The 18322-nt window shown below is 41.0% G+C and overlaps 1 protein-coding gene across 5 annotated transcripts in view; it reads right to left on the bottom strand.

Annotated features, from left to right (window-relative positions):
- MEF2A (myocyte enhancer factor 2A) overlaps window positions 1-18322 on the bottom strand; it is a 152410-nt gene that overhangs the window by 4135 nt on the left and 129953 nt on the right. For 3 of the 5 annotated variants that reach the window (XM_062204955.1, XM_062204953.1, XM_062204954.1), the window contains 2 exons: window positions 3765-3891; window positions 987-1113 (listed from right to left, as the gene is read on the bottom strand). In XM_062204955.1, the coding sequence (XP_062060939.1) occupies window positions 987-1113; window positions 3765-3891 (254 nt within the window). Of the gene's footprint in view, window positions 1-986; window positions 1114-3764; window positions 3892-7079; window positions 7104-18322 lie in introns of all 5 variants that reach the window. The other 2 variants (XM_062204952.1, XM_062204951.1) reach the window with 1 other exon arrangement.

Genomic DNA, 18322 nt, shown 5'->3' with positions numbered 1-18322 from the left:
CCTACTGAAAAGAGCCAGGCTGAAACCCTATGAGCATCCTCCAAGACAGGTTCTGGTTGTTTCCCTCAGTGCTTAGCACAAACAGAAATCAGCTCTCCCTGGGAGGAAAAACAACGCTAAGTCACTTAGTCCTTACGTCACTGAGTTCTACTTCCTGTGGGAACCGCGCTGTTTGTGCAGCTGAAGAATCCGATTCTCTGACAGCGTCTACAGCTGCACATGAGAGAGACAGTGGGGCCCTCAGGGGGCAGAGGGGAGCTCTCCTCTGTAAAGGCCCTGTTCCTTCTCCCTGGGACTCAGGGAGAACCCGTGTTCTGGGTACCACTGTGAATCCTCTGCCCGTATCTCCACATTCTGCCCGTAAGAACACTCTTTGTTGATGAGCCAGAGCATGGGCGCTAGGCTGGGATTGTGCCCATAAATCCTCCGGGGGCTGATTCCTACGTGGAATCCCCACGTTTCCACCCTTCTGACCATGGGAGGAGGCAGAAGGCACAGCTCATCTTCCTGTTCTCAATGTCTATAGATGCTCACCAATGTAAAAAAATAAGAGAGAGAGAGAGTGGGTGTGGGAGGAGAAAGCAGTAGGTGTGTGCACATGCCATCAAGCTCCATTTCCTCTAACTCTGGTCTCGGAGAAGGTGCCGGGTGGCAGACATGGGAGTGGGTGGCGCATGCCCTGGTCAGTGGGTGTAAGAGGCGCATGTGGGTGGCATCTGTACCTGGAACCCCCTTAGACACCAGCCAGGTCTCAATACCTTAGTATGTCCCCTCAAGAGATTCCTTGCTCCCTGAAACCGTTCAAGGTTGGTAACCAAGTTATGACCCGGAACCTTGGAAACAGAAAATCTCCCAATACTTGTGTACACCCAAAAGAGAAACCACGGAGGAGTCTTCACATGAGACTCCACAGAGCAAAAGACTGTAACTGACAGGAATGGAGTGTGCCCGCAGGAAGAAGGTTCAGGAAAATTCTGGTCACTCACACAAGAGAGCTGAGGGCTGCTTGTCCTAGGTGATGTTGCTGCCAGGCCGACACCTGCCCCAGAGACAGCATTCCTGGGGAGTTGAAGCCTTGCAGGGCCGACAGGTCAGCGCTGGTCAGTGAGTAATCTAGAAAGAAGATGAGACACTCAGTGCATGCTGCAAAGATCAGGCCAATCTTATTTTCAAACAAAGCAGCTGTTGGGGCCGGCGTGGTGGCTTAGCAGGTAAAGCCACCGCCTGCAATGCCAGCATCCCATGTGCACACTGGTTCAAGTCCCAGCCGTTCCACTTCCAATCCAGCTCTCTGCTGTGGCCCGGGAAAGCAATACAAGATGGCCCAAGTGCTTGGGCCCCTGCACCCACTTGGGAGACCTGGAGGAAGCTCCTAGCTCCTGCCATCAGATTGATGCAGCTCTGGCCATGGCGGCCATTTGGGGAGTGAGCCAGCGGATGAAGTCTTCTCTCTCTTTGCCTCTGCCTCTCTGTAACTCTTCCTTTCAAATAAATAAATAAATAAATCTTAAAAAAAAAAAAAAAAAAGCAGCAGCTGCAAACGGCAGCTCCCTAGGTTCAGAGAAGTCAGGTACAACATAATTAGGGGTATTCTAAACCCCTACAAATTTTCTGTATAGAGGTATGTAAGATCTAGCTCCTTGTATATTTATTTGGGATTGCTGAAGCAAAATAAATTCCTATTCTGTACTAAATGTTTATAGTTTCATTCACAAAAGATACTGTTTTCCAACAAGTAAATAGAAATAGCAAATAGCCATTGCTAAAGGATGCTCCTATATAATTGTTATTTTAAATCAATAAACCTGTCACTACCCTCTGGCACCAGGAGCAACACTGGAGCTCACCCAGACTGAGTCTAGGCCAGCAATTCCGAATGATGGACAGGGATACAGGAGAGATAAGGAATTCCTCTTACAGGGGTGCCATGCTTAGTGGCACAGACAATAAACACATCGTGACACAATTAACTGCATTTATGTAAAAGTACTGGTACTGCCACAGCTTCTTGACCACGTGGAAAATAATTTCAAGTTCATAAAAACACTTCCTCAGCCACAGGAGTATAACATAGTTCATTTTATATCAATGGTTCAGTCATGATCCCAGTGACCCAGACTTGGGACATGAGATATTACTCACATGTTGAGTTATTTCAGTTTATCATTAACACTTGTCTTTTCCATTTTATTCTAAAGAGAGGTGGCAAAAACTCCTCTACTTTTAACTTCTGTCTCCCATCTCAACAGAGGTATTTTTAAAAAGGGACTGAACAGCAGTGCCACAGCTGGTATCCGGACTTCTGGCCTGACTTGACATTCTCTTAAACACTCAAAGACTGCCTCAGCCATGCCCCAGGGAGGCTGGGGCAGGGTCCTGCATTTGGACGCCTTCTCTGGTGCCCTGTCCAGTCTACAACTCTCTTGTGCCTCTAGGTCCTTCCAGCAACCTACCAGACATGTGCATCTGTGCCTCCCTGAATAGCTCAAATTTAACAGGGACCAAACTGGATTCTTCCCTTCCTAGATAAAGGCAGCCAACAAATGGAATGAGACCGAGGCTAAGCAATGGGTGGCTTTGTGAGAGCCTGCCTCCATTTTTATGTTGTGGTAATTCCTTCTAGACGTTTCAGAAACATCTATCTAATCAACAGCATTTCTAAAAGTAAGTATAGCAGGATCTCTAAGTACATCAAAAAGTCCATTAGAAGATGCTCAGTGAACTGCAGCTAACTCTGACATCCAGTTCAAGCGCCATCTTTCTCAGCCAACTGAGCCTCAGACCTCCCTCCTTCCCGACTTCTCCGAGTTTCAGAGAATACACAGGTCACTGGAACAACCCATGAATTCCCTCCACAGTGACCACCTTGGGTGTGTCCTATCTCCTTATCTAGAAATGCTATGTCCTTAGGGTGGTGCCTCATCCAGCCAGGTGAACAGAAGTGCTATGAGTGAGTAACCCCTAGCTCTCCTCTGTGCAAGACAAACAATGGACTATGGTGCACAGACCCTAGGGCAGTCTGCCGTTGATGGATGTGGGCATTTTTCTCACACTGATTGTTGGCAAAGGGGAAGGACATTCCCTAAGAGGCTTCATTTTTTCAAAAAAACTTTTTAAGTTGTCTCTGTTCTGAAAGAACTACCTGGAATTCAGATTCAGATGGCAATGGGATGTATCTACTGCTCGGTCCCTTCCAGTAGCTCCTGAGAGCAGACAGAAAGCACTGTGCCAAAGCATTTCTCCTCACATCTAAAACTGGATGATCTCTACCACACTCTACTTACGAGGCTCGAAGACTGACCCCCTGCACTGCAGTCTGAGCCCTGGCGAGGCGTCACTAACCGCTGCTATCTCCTGCTGCCTCAGAAACCCCAGGTGCGGGCTCACCTGGGTCCAAAGGGAGGCAACACAGCAGAGAGACAAATCCCTTACTCGGAGTGTCACACTGTGTAACAGCACACACCGAAAGCACCTGAGCACCAAGCCAGCCCCTCCTTGGCTGGACACCTGCCACAATGTTGAAAATGGCTGCTTGTTTCTTTCCAAGGCTAAATGTTCACACCGCATAAACAGAAATGCCTTATTCAACTCACTCTACTACCAGTGCATCCTCTGTGATTATTGTTCAAGGCTAGTAAGTATCATAATACTTGCAAGTTAGTTTATTTCAATAAATATGCTTTTTAGAAAAGTTACAAAAGGACAGCTTGATCAAAAAGCAAAGGAAAAAAAACCACTCGGGAAAGGCGCCGGAGCAGACGCACCCGTGTTGTACGCTGTCGGCATGGCGGAGTACACGAGTCCCTGCGGAGGCAAGCTCGGGGTTGTCACAGACACCACGGGGGTGGCGAGAGGCTGAGTGGCTTGAGAACTGCTTATCCTCTGAGGGTTCTGTAAGAACAGAAACAAGAGAAAGTGTTATTAGGTGGCATCTATGTTAAGACTTAATATTTTTATAAATAACTTTCAATTTAAAAGTGACACTTTTCACAGCTTTATGTGAATATCATTATTTCTTGAGGCAGTGATGATATGAAAACCTGAAAAATACTAGTGGGAATAACTGTGTGATTTTTAAGGAGTGTATTTTTACATTATTCATTTTCTCTTTTTAAAATAGTTTACAATGTCAGGGACACAGCCTTAAAATCAAACTTCATGTTATGGGCAGCAGCACTTTTCTGTGTTAGCAAAAGTAAGGACTTGATGCTACTACCAATGCTGCCAGGTAAGTGAAATTTGAGTAGATTTTAAATACCTGATGACAGCAAAAGTCATCTGTGTATAAAGGGATTATAAATCCATAAGTTTAAGAATCAAATCTGCTTTTGGGTGCACCGTTTCTATCTTAACATGGTTTGAACTAATGACTTATTGAGGTACAGCTTGTATTGCTACTTCCTGCCCTCCTGCAGTTGACCTATTTTGTAACAGTACATTCAGGTTTGTTTCTCTTCAGTCTTCTGGAAGGAAAGGCTCTCAGTAGAGAGATTCTGAATAAAGCACTGTTGACTGGGCTGAGAACGGAGCAGTATCAGATGCTTGCTCATCAGTGACTACATGGCATCCCATGCACACTGGGAGTGAATAAAGAAAGGGCCGCTATTAAATAGAGGACCAACACAGTATCCTCCTCTATCTGTAGGCATATGACAGAGCCAGTTTCTCACCAGACGGGCAGAACAGGCGTGCTGTTAGAGCACAGCTCTTTTTCTAAAATGAAGATTGCAGCTGATGACTGACATTCAGGGGTCGAGGCGTATCAGCAAAAGTACAGTCTAATGCCCTTGAAATTAAAAAGTGGCAGAATGTGATTTTGATTTTCTGTCACCATTTTCAGAAGGGCACATGAGATAAGTGAGGCTTTTGGCTAAATCTAGACACCTGAAATATGGCTATTTGATGAAGATCTAGATCCTGTTTGGGTTGTTTTAAAGTCCTATTTCTACCTTAGCTTCAAAGTTCGAGGCTATCAGACAGATCGCATGGAATGTGGATGTGCTGTGCGTCTGTCCCAGATTCACCACCTCAGAAGCCTCTGGAGAACCATTTAACCCCAGCTGAACCTCTTCCCTTGCCAGGTAGGGGAGACAGCAGTCTCTGTCCCTTCTGCCTTGCAGGGCTTTCTGAGACCCAAATGAGGCAGTATGTTGGAGGTGTTTTGGCAACTGAAGTACTACACAAATATAATATTCTTAAATTACTGTCTCAGGAAATCCTCTGTCCCCAAATTTCTATACATTCCAGTGGAAAAAAGTAAACATATTTATTCCTTCCAATACACAGCTATTCTACTAGGGATGCCATGAAGCAAAATTTTTCTAGAATTACAAAGCTTCTAAAGGAACCTTGGCAGCTGGGCAGGCCCTAGGTGCTGGTCTTCCCACCATGGATCAGAGCTATCTACAATTACAATGCAGAGTTCAAACCAATTTGAACTTTCTAAGTTCTAGTGGACTGATTCTCATTATATTTTGGTCTGGTAAAGCATTTCATTGTTAATTTTCACAGTCTGAATTCATCTAAGTTTTTAAAAGTATGAATAGCTGTTTGTAGTTTTTACTATCTCTTAATTTAAAACATTTATTTTTATGATTTTTAAGTTTTCAAAGACTTCAAAGCTTATCTCTGGGATTCTGTAACTACAGGTATACTTTAAGGAATGTGGGAAGTCAGTGTCATATGACAACTGGAAATATATTTTAGTTTCAACAACAAAGATAATGATTTTGATGACTTTTTGAGATAGGGATAGACTCTGGACTTCATCTGCTCTCTCATATTTGGTCTGAAAGTTCAAAAGTCTAATGCAAGGTCAAAGAATAGTGTGAAACAGTTTGGCCTAGAATCCCCCGGTTCCATGGTCTCATTTCCATGGCAATCTCCTCATGGGACTTCAAAGACTGGGTGAGGGTAATCATGAGACCCCAATGTACTGTTTCTACTTATCAAAGCTCTCCTATTTCAAAAATATCATATCCTTGAGTAAATGACTTGCAGAACCACTAGAGGGCAACAAAGCATTAGGTAATTAATGGAAGCATTAAGGACAACTTCAGGGTGGTTGAGCTCTACTGTCAATGAATTATCTTGAATTGTAAACCCGCTTTTCATAAATACTTACGGTAATCACTAAGTAAACTATTTCACCAGTAATAACACATCATATTTACAACAACATCCACAACTGTGAGAATGATCACAAAGTGAAATAAAGTGCTTCATATTTCAAGGACAGAGCATAAACAACCTTATTTAAAAAGATCAATTGTCATCAATCAAAACACACCAGCATGCATAAATATTTAATAAAAAAGGTAAACAAAACTAGCCTTTCCCCCATGCTTTCATGCACTGTTAACCCGTCCCTGCTAAAAACTGAAATTTCGAAGTTTCTGTTCTCCTTCAAGTCATCTAATTTACATGATTACTTCTGTGAAGCTGGGTTTTAGTTCCCAAAGAACAGATCAACTCCAAATTATTTTTATTCCAGTTTATTTTCTAGAGGAAAAGCCAACAGAAAACATTTCTTTGGGGGTTAAAAAAAAGGTGATGGCTGCTTTTAAGAATACTTTCTGAAAGAAAAGTAAATTTGTGTCTGAGTAAACAGGGAACCCTCTTGTGGTTCAGACAGACTCATGCAGGGTGAAATAACTCCAACTCTGAACAAGGTGACCTCACCAAAAATGATGTCATCTTTTTTGAAAGAAAGAAATAACACAAGATCGTGTGTTACAATTTGAGGAACTCTGAGGGTGAAGTCATTTTCTAAAAAATATTTTAAGAATATGGAGAGCTATATAAGATATTTTTAATATCTTTCCTTCAAAAAATTTTAACAAGTATCCAGTGCTCTTGGACAGCTACTGTTCTTAAAGACTTTATTCTAATGTTTTCTCAAACAGATAAAATGGGTCAACATATACATTTACAAACAGAAAAACTGGAATCTAACATCAATAGATTATTTAGTGATTCAAAGTGTTTGGATAGTTTAATAAAAAGAAAAAAAACCCTATATAACAAAGGAACACTGGCAACATCTTTTTCAACTCCCTTCAAGCAGAAACCACACTCACCAACTCCAATTCCTCTTCCTCCGACTGCACTCAGCACATAAGAGGAATAAGAGAGTTACTAAGACTGTTCATACTTACAACAAAATATTTCTTCAGAAAAACATGTTATTTGGTCACTAGCAGCAGTTGTATGGAGCTCTACAGAGAACTATATACACGACACACAGAAATATAAATTAACTTGTCTCAACATTTGTAGCTGATTTTTCAAGAAAGTGGAAAAATTATTTTAAGTTTACTGTGACCAGGATTTAAAGATACCACATCCCTCCCTTCCCTCAGTCTGCTGCTATGCTGGCCTCTCCTACACATGGCCACACTATTGTGACAATACTTAAAATCGGTCTGGACTGTGATACCACTCTATATTCGGAACTCCGAGAACACAATGCACTTGCATCAATCCTCCCATCACTACCTGACCTAGTCACACATGTCCATTTACCTCTTACCAGATTCTGTGCCCCTTGGTAAGTGCATGTTTTATGTCCCAAACTGCCAGTACAGTGTCATGAAACAACAAGAACTCACACATCTGTTATACAACGGGATCATTTGGCCTAATGGTTAAGAAGCTCATATCTCACCCCAGAGTGCCTATGTGATACCTGGTTCAGGCCGCTGATTCCAGCTTAATGCTAATACATATGTTACAGGGCAGTGCTGATGGCTCAAATAACTGGCCTCAGGCCACCCACTGCAGGAGACCCAGACTGAGCTCCTGGGTCCTGTTTTCTCCCCTATCCCTGGACTACTGTAGGCATTTGGGGAGTGAACCAGTAGATGGGAGTTCTTTCCCTATTTGTCTATCTTCCTGCCTCTCAAATAATAAATACAAATAAATACATAAGTTATAAATAAATGTTACCTATGTTTATCATTTTACCAATATAGTTTTTACATGCATAAAATAATTTCAAAGGAGAAAAACATTATATATGTTTGTGCTTATATAACATTATAAATATTATATATAATAAAAACATTATATATATTCATATATACATATAAATAACACTGGAAGAGAAATGAACTGTTAACAAATACATGAAATATATTTTTCTTCTAAACATTTAGAAAATACTAATATGCTCAAAACTGTCTACTATTTAATTTTTTCTCATTTTATCAACATTAGTCAAACTTCTCTCTCAATCTGTGAAAAATGTTGTCATAGGCATCACTCATGCATGAAGTCCCAATCTCTCAAAGCAGGATTCTCTGCAATGAATGTTGTAAAACAGGAGGGAGGCTGATCATTTACTCTGAAAGATGCTCACTTGGCTTACTGCTAGTATCTCAAATGTGGGTAAAACTCTTGTCAACTGTTCTGTTACATGCATTGTCCCACATTTCCAACTATGAGATACATATGGAAATACTGTCAAACCCAATGATGTGTTTGCATATAAAATGTAATTTTCACTTTACCCTATAGCGATAAGAATGTAAATAATTTATATGGTGAATTTTGAGTTTTCCATGGATATGCACCAGGATTTCTTACAAAAAGATCAGATCTAATTTTATTAAACCACTAAAGTTTCAAAAGTTTCTTTAAACTTTGCTGTTACACTTTTATAATATAATAATATACTATAATAAAATATTTTTTCCTTAAATGACTTTTTTTAGTTTAAAAAAATTATTTCTGAAAGACAGCATCAGGTACAACATCCATTTTCTAAAAGATAAGCCAAAAGACTATACTTTTATTCTCAGCTCTTTTTATGGGTATACTTCTTTGTTAGGTATGTTAAGCTTATTTTGAAGTAACTATAGAATTACAGAGCACTTGAAAAGATAGTTCCCTCACATACCTAACCCAGCTTCCCAGAGAAACACAATATAATTGTCGAAATTAACAAAATAACATAGTACCAATCAAAGCTTTGGACTTGGATCTCACCAGTCTTTATACCAATCTTTCTCTGACCTAGATCAGATCCAAGATACCACATGCATTTGGTCATCGTGTTTCCTTCTGTTGTCTCCTCCCCTGATCTGAAATAGTTCCTCAGTATTTTTCATAACATTAGCACTTTTGAAGAGTACTAACAGGTGTCTTGAAGAATGTCCCTCAATTTGGGTTTGCCTGATGCCTATCCATAGGTAAACAGAGTACAGGGACTTCTGGGAGGATTCCAGAAATGATGTGACCTTGGCACATCACATCAGAAGGCACCAGTTATCTTCATGTCCCAGTGCCACTGATAACCTTTATCCTCCGATAAGGCAGTGTCTTCTAGGAGTCTCCATTGTAGGAAAAAATATCACTATTTTTGCCTCTGTAAGTAACAAATATTTGGGGAGAGACATTTTGAGGACATGTAAACATTCTGGTTCTCCTTAAACTTTCACCCACTAATTTCAGGAATCCTCTACTGATCTTGCTTCTGACAACTATCCCTTTGCTGTGGATTTCTGAAGGTGATTTACTATTTCTCTCATTCTTTGTGCATTTACTAGTTAGAATTCTTCCCTAAGAGCTGTCACTTCTCCTTTATTTATTCAATCTTTCACTTATATCAATAATGGACTGAATAGTTCTTTTTCCTTGGGCTACAGTCCAATACTACTGCTACTTTGTTTCTCAAACTTTTCTAGTTTTGGCCAATGGCAGCTTTTTTGAAATGTTAGTTGCTATGACCTTGTGGTAAGCACTTCCTTACTCTCTGACACCTCTGGCATATCTTTATTTCCCTGTACCAGTTCTACAATCAAATACTGGTTCCTTGTATTACAGAATGGTGTTTAGAAACTACTATCTAAACCCAAGGTATGTTGTTACTGGGTGTGATTGCTTCAAAGACATCCCAGCAGACAGAACTAGGAAATACAAGGTACATATATGATGTTTACTAATTCATATTTATATACATCCATACTTCCGTATCCACCTGTGTGTATATTTTATATATTGTTTATTTTCTAATAGTTGGTTGAGGATTTTGATATCTAGGATTCATAAGTACTGCTGACATCACCTGCCTCCTTCCTATTTGATGAATGACTGGAGAACAAGGTTGAAGTCTCCAACTACAACTGTGGATTTTTCTATTTTACCTTTTAATTGTATGAATTTTCAGCTTACATATTTTGAAAGTCAATTATTAGGTGAATATTCAGTAAGGATAGTTATTTCTTGGAAAACAGACTTTGTAGTATCTCTGTCTCTGATAGTATTTCCTGCTATGAAATCTATATTGTTATAAATACACTTACTTTTATTTTAGTTATTGTTCGCATGGTATATTTTCCTTCATTATCTACTGTCTTTAAAGTGAATTGCTGGGGTTGGTGCTGCGGTGTAGCAGGTAAAGCTGCTGCCTGCAGGGCTGGCATCTCATATGGGCGCCAGTTCGAATCCCAGCTGCTCCCCTTCTGATCCAGCTCCCTGCTGTGGCCTGGGAAAGGAGCAGAAGATGCTCCCGCCTGCGAGACCCAGGAGAAGCTCCTAGCTTTGGATCAGCACAGCTCTGGCCGTTGCAGCCAATTGGAGAGTGAACCAGCAGATGGAAGACCTTTCTCTGTCTCTCTCTCTGTGTAACTGACTTTCAAGTAAATAAATAAATCTTTAAAAAAAACTGAATTGCTTACAGACAACATATTATTGTTGGTCAAAACAAATCTGATAATATTTTCTTTAACCTGTGTATTCTAATCATGTTTGATCTGTTACCTGTGTGGTTGCATAAAACTGACTTTTTCATTTGTTTTGTGTGTTCTTTTTCTCTATTCTTCCATTTCTTAGGCTGCTGCAGCATTTTCTGGTAATTTAATTTTAAAAATTATTTATTTATTTCATTTGAAAGGCAGAGAGATAAAGAAAGATAGAAACAGGAATCTCCTGTCTAGTTTACTCCCAACAACCCCTCCACAGCCAGGGCTGGACCAAGACAAGCCAGGAGCCAGGAACTCACTCCAGGTCTCTTATGTGGATAGACGGACACAAATCCCTGAGCCACCATCATCTGTAGCCGTTCAGGACACACATCAGCGGAAAGGTGGGATCTGGAGCAAAGCTGGGACTTGAAGCTAGGCACAGCAGTGTGGACGTGGGTATTCCATGTGGCAACTTAACTACTACAACAAATGCTCACCCCTAGTATTCATTTTATCTCCTCTACTGACTTATTATTTATGCTTTTAAATTTTTTCTGTAGTTACTCTAGGGTTTATAATGAATACTTTTACACGGATTTCACTTTCAAATAGTAATTACATTGTATCATGTGTAGAACAAGGACCTACAATGGTGTATTTTCAATTTCTCCCTTCTACTCTGTTGTCATACTTTTTATTCTTGTTATGTGCTATAGTCATAAAATACATTGCCACAATTTTTGCTATCTTTTGCAGCAATTAAAAGGAAGACCTTGGTTTATAATCCCATTCTCCAATAAAAGGAACAAGGGTTCCTTGATAAATGCCTGATTCTAAGATGACCCCAGAACATACTGTAGTGCTAGAAAATTAAAAATTACCACCATCTCCCATCCCCCAAATTCCAAAGGGTAAGTTAAAGGGACATGGAATCAAGTGAATTGTATGCAAAAGCTGGAGCTGGGCTAATCTGAGCAACACAAAGTCAACAGGGAGGGATTTAGCAAGAAGTTAAGATGTTGGTGAAAACCACAGATCCAAGGCCGGCACCGTGCCTCACTAGGCTAATCCTCCACCTTGCGGCGCCAGCACACCAGGTTCTAGTCCCGGTCAGGGCGCCGGATTCTGTCCCGGTTGCCCCTCTTCCAGGCCAGCTCTCTGCTGTGGCCAGGGAGTGCAGTGGAAGATGGCCCAAGTCCTTGGGCCCTGCACCTGCATGGGAGACCAGGAGAAGCACCTGGCTCCTGCCATCGGATCAGCATGGTGCGCCGGCAGCAGCACGCCAGCCGCAGCAGCCATTGGAGGGTGAACCAACGGCAAAAGGAAGACCTTTCTCTCTGTCTCTCTCTCTCACTGTCCACTCTGTCAAAAAATCTAAAAAAATAAAAGAAAAAGAAAAAGAAAACCACAGATCCCACAGCAAAGTACCCGAGTTTGATACCTGTTTCCAGCTCCTGACCCCAACCCTCTAGGTGTTGAGGGCATTTGGGTGAGTGAACCAGCAGATGGGAGCTCACTTTCTCTGTTTATCTGTTGGTCTCCTTGCTTCTCAAAGGAGAAATTTATAGTGGGTTCTCATAGACACCATATAGTTGTATCTTGTTTTTAATCTAATCTGATAATATCTACTTTTACTGTAGCCTGACAGTATCTTTTTTAAATGTTTAATATTTATTAATTTGAAAAAGTGACAGAGGGCAAGAGATAGAGAGCAACAGAGAGATATTCCATCTGCTGGTTCACCCTCCGAAGTTCTACAACAGCCAGGACTGTGCCAGGGCAAAGCCAGGAGCCTTGGGCTTCTTCCTGGTCTCCTGCATCGGTGCAGGGGCCCAAACACTTGAGCCATTTTCTGCTGCCCTTAAGGCACATCAGCAGTGAGCTGAATCGGAGGTAGAGCAGGAGGGACTTGAACCGGTACCCTTACGGGATGCTGGCACCACAGGCAGCAGCTCTACACACTATGCAATGATGCCAGCCTTGTACAGACTTTCAATGATGTTCTCCAGCCTTGACTTCCTAATAAACATGCTAGTGATAATATAAGATTTTGAAGAACACAGGACTTTCAGCAGTGCATACATGTTAAAATGACATTCCATTTTTCCTCCCAGAAGCCTTTTATTTAAGTGTAAAAACTTCATGCATTTCATAAATACAACTTTAGGAACATAGTGATTCTTTCCACCCTACCTGCCATTCCACCCACATACCCACCATTCTTCCTCCTCCCTCACCTATTTCTATTCTTATTTGTTACTAAGACCTACTTTCAATTAACTTTATACACATAAGATTAAGAGTTCAACAAACATTATGGAAAAAAATGTTCCTCATCAGTCGAGGTGACGTCAGAGTCATTGCATCTCAAAGTGTAATTTTACTCCTATAGATGACCTCTTGGGGCTCTTATTAGTTACCACAGATCAGGGAGAACATACTGGATTTGTCCTTTTGGGCCTGGCTTATTTCACTAAGTATGATGTTTTCCAGTTTCATCCATTTTGCTGCAAACAATAGGATTTTTTTTTTTTGTTGTTAACCACTGTGTAGTATTTACCATGGTTCATATATCCCACAATTTCTTCATCTAGACCTCAGTTGATGGACATTTAGGTTGATCCAATAGATTGTAAATGGAACTGCAAGAAACATGGAGATACAGGTAACTCTTCATATGCTTATTTCATTTTCCTTGGGTAAATTCCCAGGAGTAGGATGTCTGGGTCATATTGTAGGTCTATATTCAGATTTCTGAGGTTATCTCCATACTGTCCTTCCACATGGCTATACTAGTTTACATTCCCACCAACAGTGATTAGTGTACCTTTCTCCTGCCACCATTTGTTGTTTGTTGATTTCTGTATGAAAGCCATTTTTTTTTTTTTTTTGACAGGCAGAGTGGACAGTGAGAGAGAAACAGAGAGAAAGGTCTTCCTTTTTGCCATTGGTTCACTCTCCAATGGCCGCTTCGGCCGGCGCATCTCGCTGATCCGAAGCCAGGAGCCAGGTGCTTCTCCTGGTCTCCCATGCAGGTGGCAGGGCCCAAGGACTTGGGCCATCCTCCACTGCACTCCCAGGCCTTAGCAGAGAGCTGGCCTGGAAGAGGGGCAACCGGGATAGAATCCGGCGCCCCAACCGGAACTAGAACCCGGTGTGCCGGCACCGCAAGACGGAGGATTAGCCTGTTAAGCCACGGCGCTGGCGAAAGCCATTCTAACTGGGGTGAGTTGAAACCTCATTGAGGTTTTCATTTGTATTTCCCTGATGGCTGGTGATCCTGAGCATTTCTGCATGTGTCTGCTGGCCACCTGGATTTCTTCTTTTGAAAAATGCCTGTTTAAGTCCTTTGCCCATTTCTTAACTGGGTTGTTTGTTTTGTTGTTGATTTTCTGAGCTCTTTATAGATTCTGGTTATTAACCTTTTATTAGCTAGTTTGCTAATAATTTCTCGCATTCTATTGGTTGCCTCTTCAATTAGTTGAGCTTTTCTTCTGCAGTACAGAAGCTTCTCAATTTGATATAATCCCATTTGTCAATTTTGGCTTTGATTGCCTGTGCCTCTGGGGTTTTTTCCAAGAACTCTCTGCCTATGTCAGTGTCTTGCATGGTTTCTCCAATGTTCTCTAACAATTTGATATTATCAGGTCATAGATTTAGGTCTCTGAGCCATTTTGAGTGGATTTTTGTGTAAGGTGTAGGGTAGGAGTCTGGCTTCATACTTCTGCACATGGAATCTAGTTTTCCCAGCACCATTTGCTGAAGAGACTGTCCTTGCTCCACGGATTGATTTTAGCTCCTGTCAAAAGTAAGTTGGTTGCAGATGCGTGGGCTGATTTATGGCGTTTCTATTCTGTTCCATTGGTCTATCCATCTGTTTTTTGTACTGTAACTGCCCTACACAATGTCTTGAAATCTGGTATTGGGATGCCTCGGGCTTTGTTTTTCTGTATAACTTTCCTTTAGCTATTCAAGGTCTCCTGTATTTACATATGAATTCCAGTGTCTTTTTTTTTTTCTTTCTATATCTGAGAAGAATGTCCTTGGCATTTTGATTGGTATTACACTGAATCTGCAAATTGCTTTTGGTAGTATGGACATTTTGATAACGAATTCTTCCAATCTATGAACATGGAGGATTTTTTCATTATTTTTGTGTCTTCTTCTATTGCTTGCTTTAATGTTTTGTAATTCTCATAATAGAGATCTTTGATGTCCTTGGTTAAATGTATTCCAAGGTATTTGATTTTTTTGTAGCTATTTTGAATGGGATTGATCTTAGAAGTTCTTTCTCCGCCACTGCATCCTCTGTGTATACAGACATGACCAATTTTTGTGTCTTGTTTTTATATCATGGCACCTTACCAAACTCCTCTATGAGAGTTCAAATAGTCACTTAGCAGAGTCTTTTGGATCCCCTATATATAGGATCATGTCATCTGCAAACAGGGATAGTTTGACTTCCTTCTTCCCAATTTGTATCCCTTTGATTTCTTTTCCTTCCCTAATGTCTCTGGCTAAAACTTCCAGAACAATATTGAATAGCAATGCTGAGAGTGGGCATCTTTGGTTCCGAATATCAGTGGGAACGCTTCCAACTTTTCCCCATTCAATAGGAGGCTGGCCATGGGTCTGTCATAAATTGCCTTGATTGTATTGAGGAATGTTGCTTCTATACCCAACTTGCTTAAAGTTTTCACCATGCAAGGGTGCTGTACTTTATCAAATGATTTCTCTATATCTACTGAGATAACCATATAGCTTTTAGTTCTTCAGTTTGTTAATGTGATGTATCACATTGATTGATTTGAGACTGTTGAACCATCCCTGCCTACCAGGGATAAATCCCACTTGGTACGAGTGAATGACATTTCTGATGTGTTATTGGATTCAATTGGCTAGTATTTTGTTAAGGAGTTTTTTTTTTTTTTTTTTTTTTTTTTTTTTAGACTTAAAAGTATTTATTACAGGCCGGCGCCGTGGCTCAATAGGCTAATCCTCCACCTTGCGGCGCCGGCACACCGGGTTCTAGTCCCGGTTGCCCCTCTTCCAGGCTAGCTCTCTGCTGTGGCCAGGGAGTGCAGTGGAGGATGGCCCAAGTGCTTGGGCCCTGCACCTGCATGGGAGACCAGGAGAAGCACCTGGCTCCTGCCTTGGGATCAGCGCGGTGCGCCGGTCGCAGCGCGACCGCGGTGGCCATTGGAGGGTGAACCAACGGCAAAGGAAGACCTTTCTCTCTGTCTCTCTCACTGTCTACTCTGCCTGTCAAAAAAAAAAAAAAAAGTATTTATTACAATCAAGGACCTCCAGCCTGAGTAGCATGGAAAGGGGGTTTCTAAGAAAGAAAACCCAAAGGGGACTGGTGGCAGTTGGCTTTAAGTACAATTTCGAAGGAGAAAAAAACTTGACAATCAGATTGGCATTCAATTATCAGGCAGGGACAAAAACCATCAAAAGACCCATTTATAATTCTCCATCCTGTCTGGCCTGCTAAGGGAGGGATAGATAACTTGTTTTCACAATAAGCTGTGAAATCTGGAGGAGCTCCCTTGCTATTCTCATGGTAATTTGGAGATTCCAAAGGAAGGAGGGTAGCCTGTTTGTTCTTACTAAAGATGATGTTTTGGGGAAGGAAGCCAATATTTTACACCCAAATTCCATTGGGATCCCCTGACTATCTGTTAACCCATCTGACTCCTCACATTCCCTCCTCGCGAAGATGGAACCCTAACATCTGTTAGTGGGAACTGGGCAATGATCACTCTGATTGCTTCATGCTGAAAAGGGGCATCTTTGGGAAGAAAAGTCAAGACAGGGTTGCAGCAAGAGGTGGCTTCTCCAGGGTTGTTGAGGATTTTTGTGTCTATGTTCATCATGGAAATTGGTCTGTAGTTTTCTTTGAGGAATTAAGGTGATGCTGGCTTCATAGAAAGAATTTGAGAGGATTCCCTCCCTTTCAGTTGTTTTGGATAGCCTGAGAAGAATTGGAGTTAGTTCTTCTTTAAATGCCTGGTAGAATTCAGCAGTGAAGCCATCCAGTCCTGGATATGGTATGATTTCAGTTTTTTTTTTTTTTTTTTTTTGTTTTTAATTTGCTGAGACCTGCTTTATGGCCTAGCATGTGATCTATCCTAGAGAAAGTTCCATGCACTGGTGAAAAGAACGTGTATTCTGGAACTGTAAGAGGAAAAGTTCTGTAGCTATCCGTTAGATCTATTTGGTCTATAGTGTCAACTAATTCTGTTGTTCCCTTGCTGATCTTCAGTCTGGCTGATCTGTCCACTGCTAAAGTGGGATATTGAAGTCCCCCATTACTATTGTATGGGAATCTAAGTCTATGTTTAGATCAACTAACATTTATTATAAATAGCCAGGAGCCCTGTAATTAGGTATATATATGTTTGTTAGTCACATCTTCCTGTTGAATTGATCCCTTAATCATTACATAGTGCCCTTCCTCATCTCTTTTAACAGTTTTTGTGTTAAGGTGTATTTTGTCTGATATTAGGATGGCTACACCAGCTCCTTTTTGGTTTCTGTTAGCATGGAATATCTTTTTCCATCCTTTCACTTTCAGTCTGCATAAATCTTTGTTGGTACAATGTGTTTCTTGTAGGTAGCATATAGATGGATTTAGTTTTTTAATCCATTCAGCCAGTCTGTATCTTTTAACTGGAGAGTTGAGGCCATTTACATTTAAGGTGACTATCATTAGGTAATGACTTGGCTCCACTATTTTTCCATAAATATTCCTATTGTTTACTTTGGATTTCCTTTGTACGTTTACTGGGAGATTTTCTGTCTTCACCTTCTTTCATAGTGATGACCAGGTTTCTGTGTAGCACATCCTTAAGCATCTTTTGTAAGGCTGGACAAGTGGTAACAAATTCTTTCAATTTCTATTTGCTATGGAAAGTCTTTAGTTTACTTTTCATTCATGAATGAGCACTTTGTAGGGTACAGTATTCTAGGTTAACAGTTTTTTTCTCTTCAGACGTTGAATATATCTCACCATTCTCTCCTAATCTGCAGGGTTTCTGATGAGAAGTCCACGGTGATTCTAATTGGAGATTCTCAAAGTAATCTGAAGTTTCTCTCATGCACATCTTAGAATCTTTCGTGTTTTACTGTGGAGAGTCTGACTACAATGTGTCGTGGTGAAGATCTTTTCCAGTGATGTCTATTAGGAGTTCTATGTGTTTTCTGTAATTGGATGTTAGTTTCTTTCTCCAAATTAGAGAAGTTTTCTGTAACTGTTTCACTAAAAAGACCTTCTAATCCATTCTCTCTTTCCATGCCTTCAGGAACTTTCTAAGACCTGTACGTAGGTTGTTTTGATAGTACCCCATAAATCTCCAACAATGTTTTTTACTTTCTTTTTTTTTTTTTTAGTCTGACTGGAAAACTTCCAGAGATTTGTCTTCTAACTCAGATGTTCTTTCTTTTGCCTCACCAGAGCTGTTATAGTTTTTCACTGCATTTTTTTTTTTTTACAGAGTTATAGAGAAACAGAGAGAAAGGTCTTCCTTCTGTTGGTTCAGCCCCCAAATGGCCACTACGGCCGGCACTGCGCCGATCCGAAGCCAGGAGCCAGGTGCTTCCTCCTGGTCTCCCATGCGGGTACAGGGCCCAAGCAC

This window comes from Lepus europaeus, chromosome 11, assembly GCF_033115175.1.
Source record: "Lepus europaeus isolate LE1 chromosome 11, mLepTim1.pri, whole genome shotgun sequence".
Lineage (NCBI taxonomy): Eukaryota > Metazoa > Chordata > Mammalia > Lagomorpha > Leporidae > Lepus > Lepus europaeus.
The sequence above is the reverse complement of the archived record's forward strand: the minus strand, read 5'-3'. Positions and strand labels throughout refer to the sequence as shown.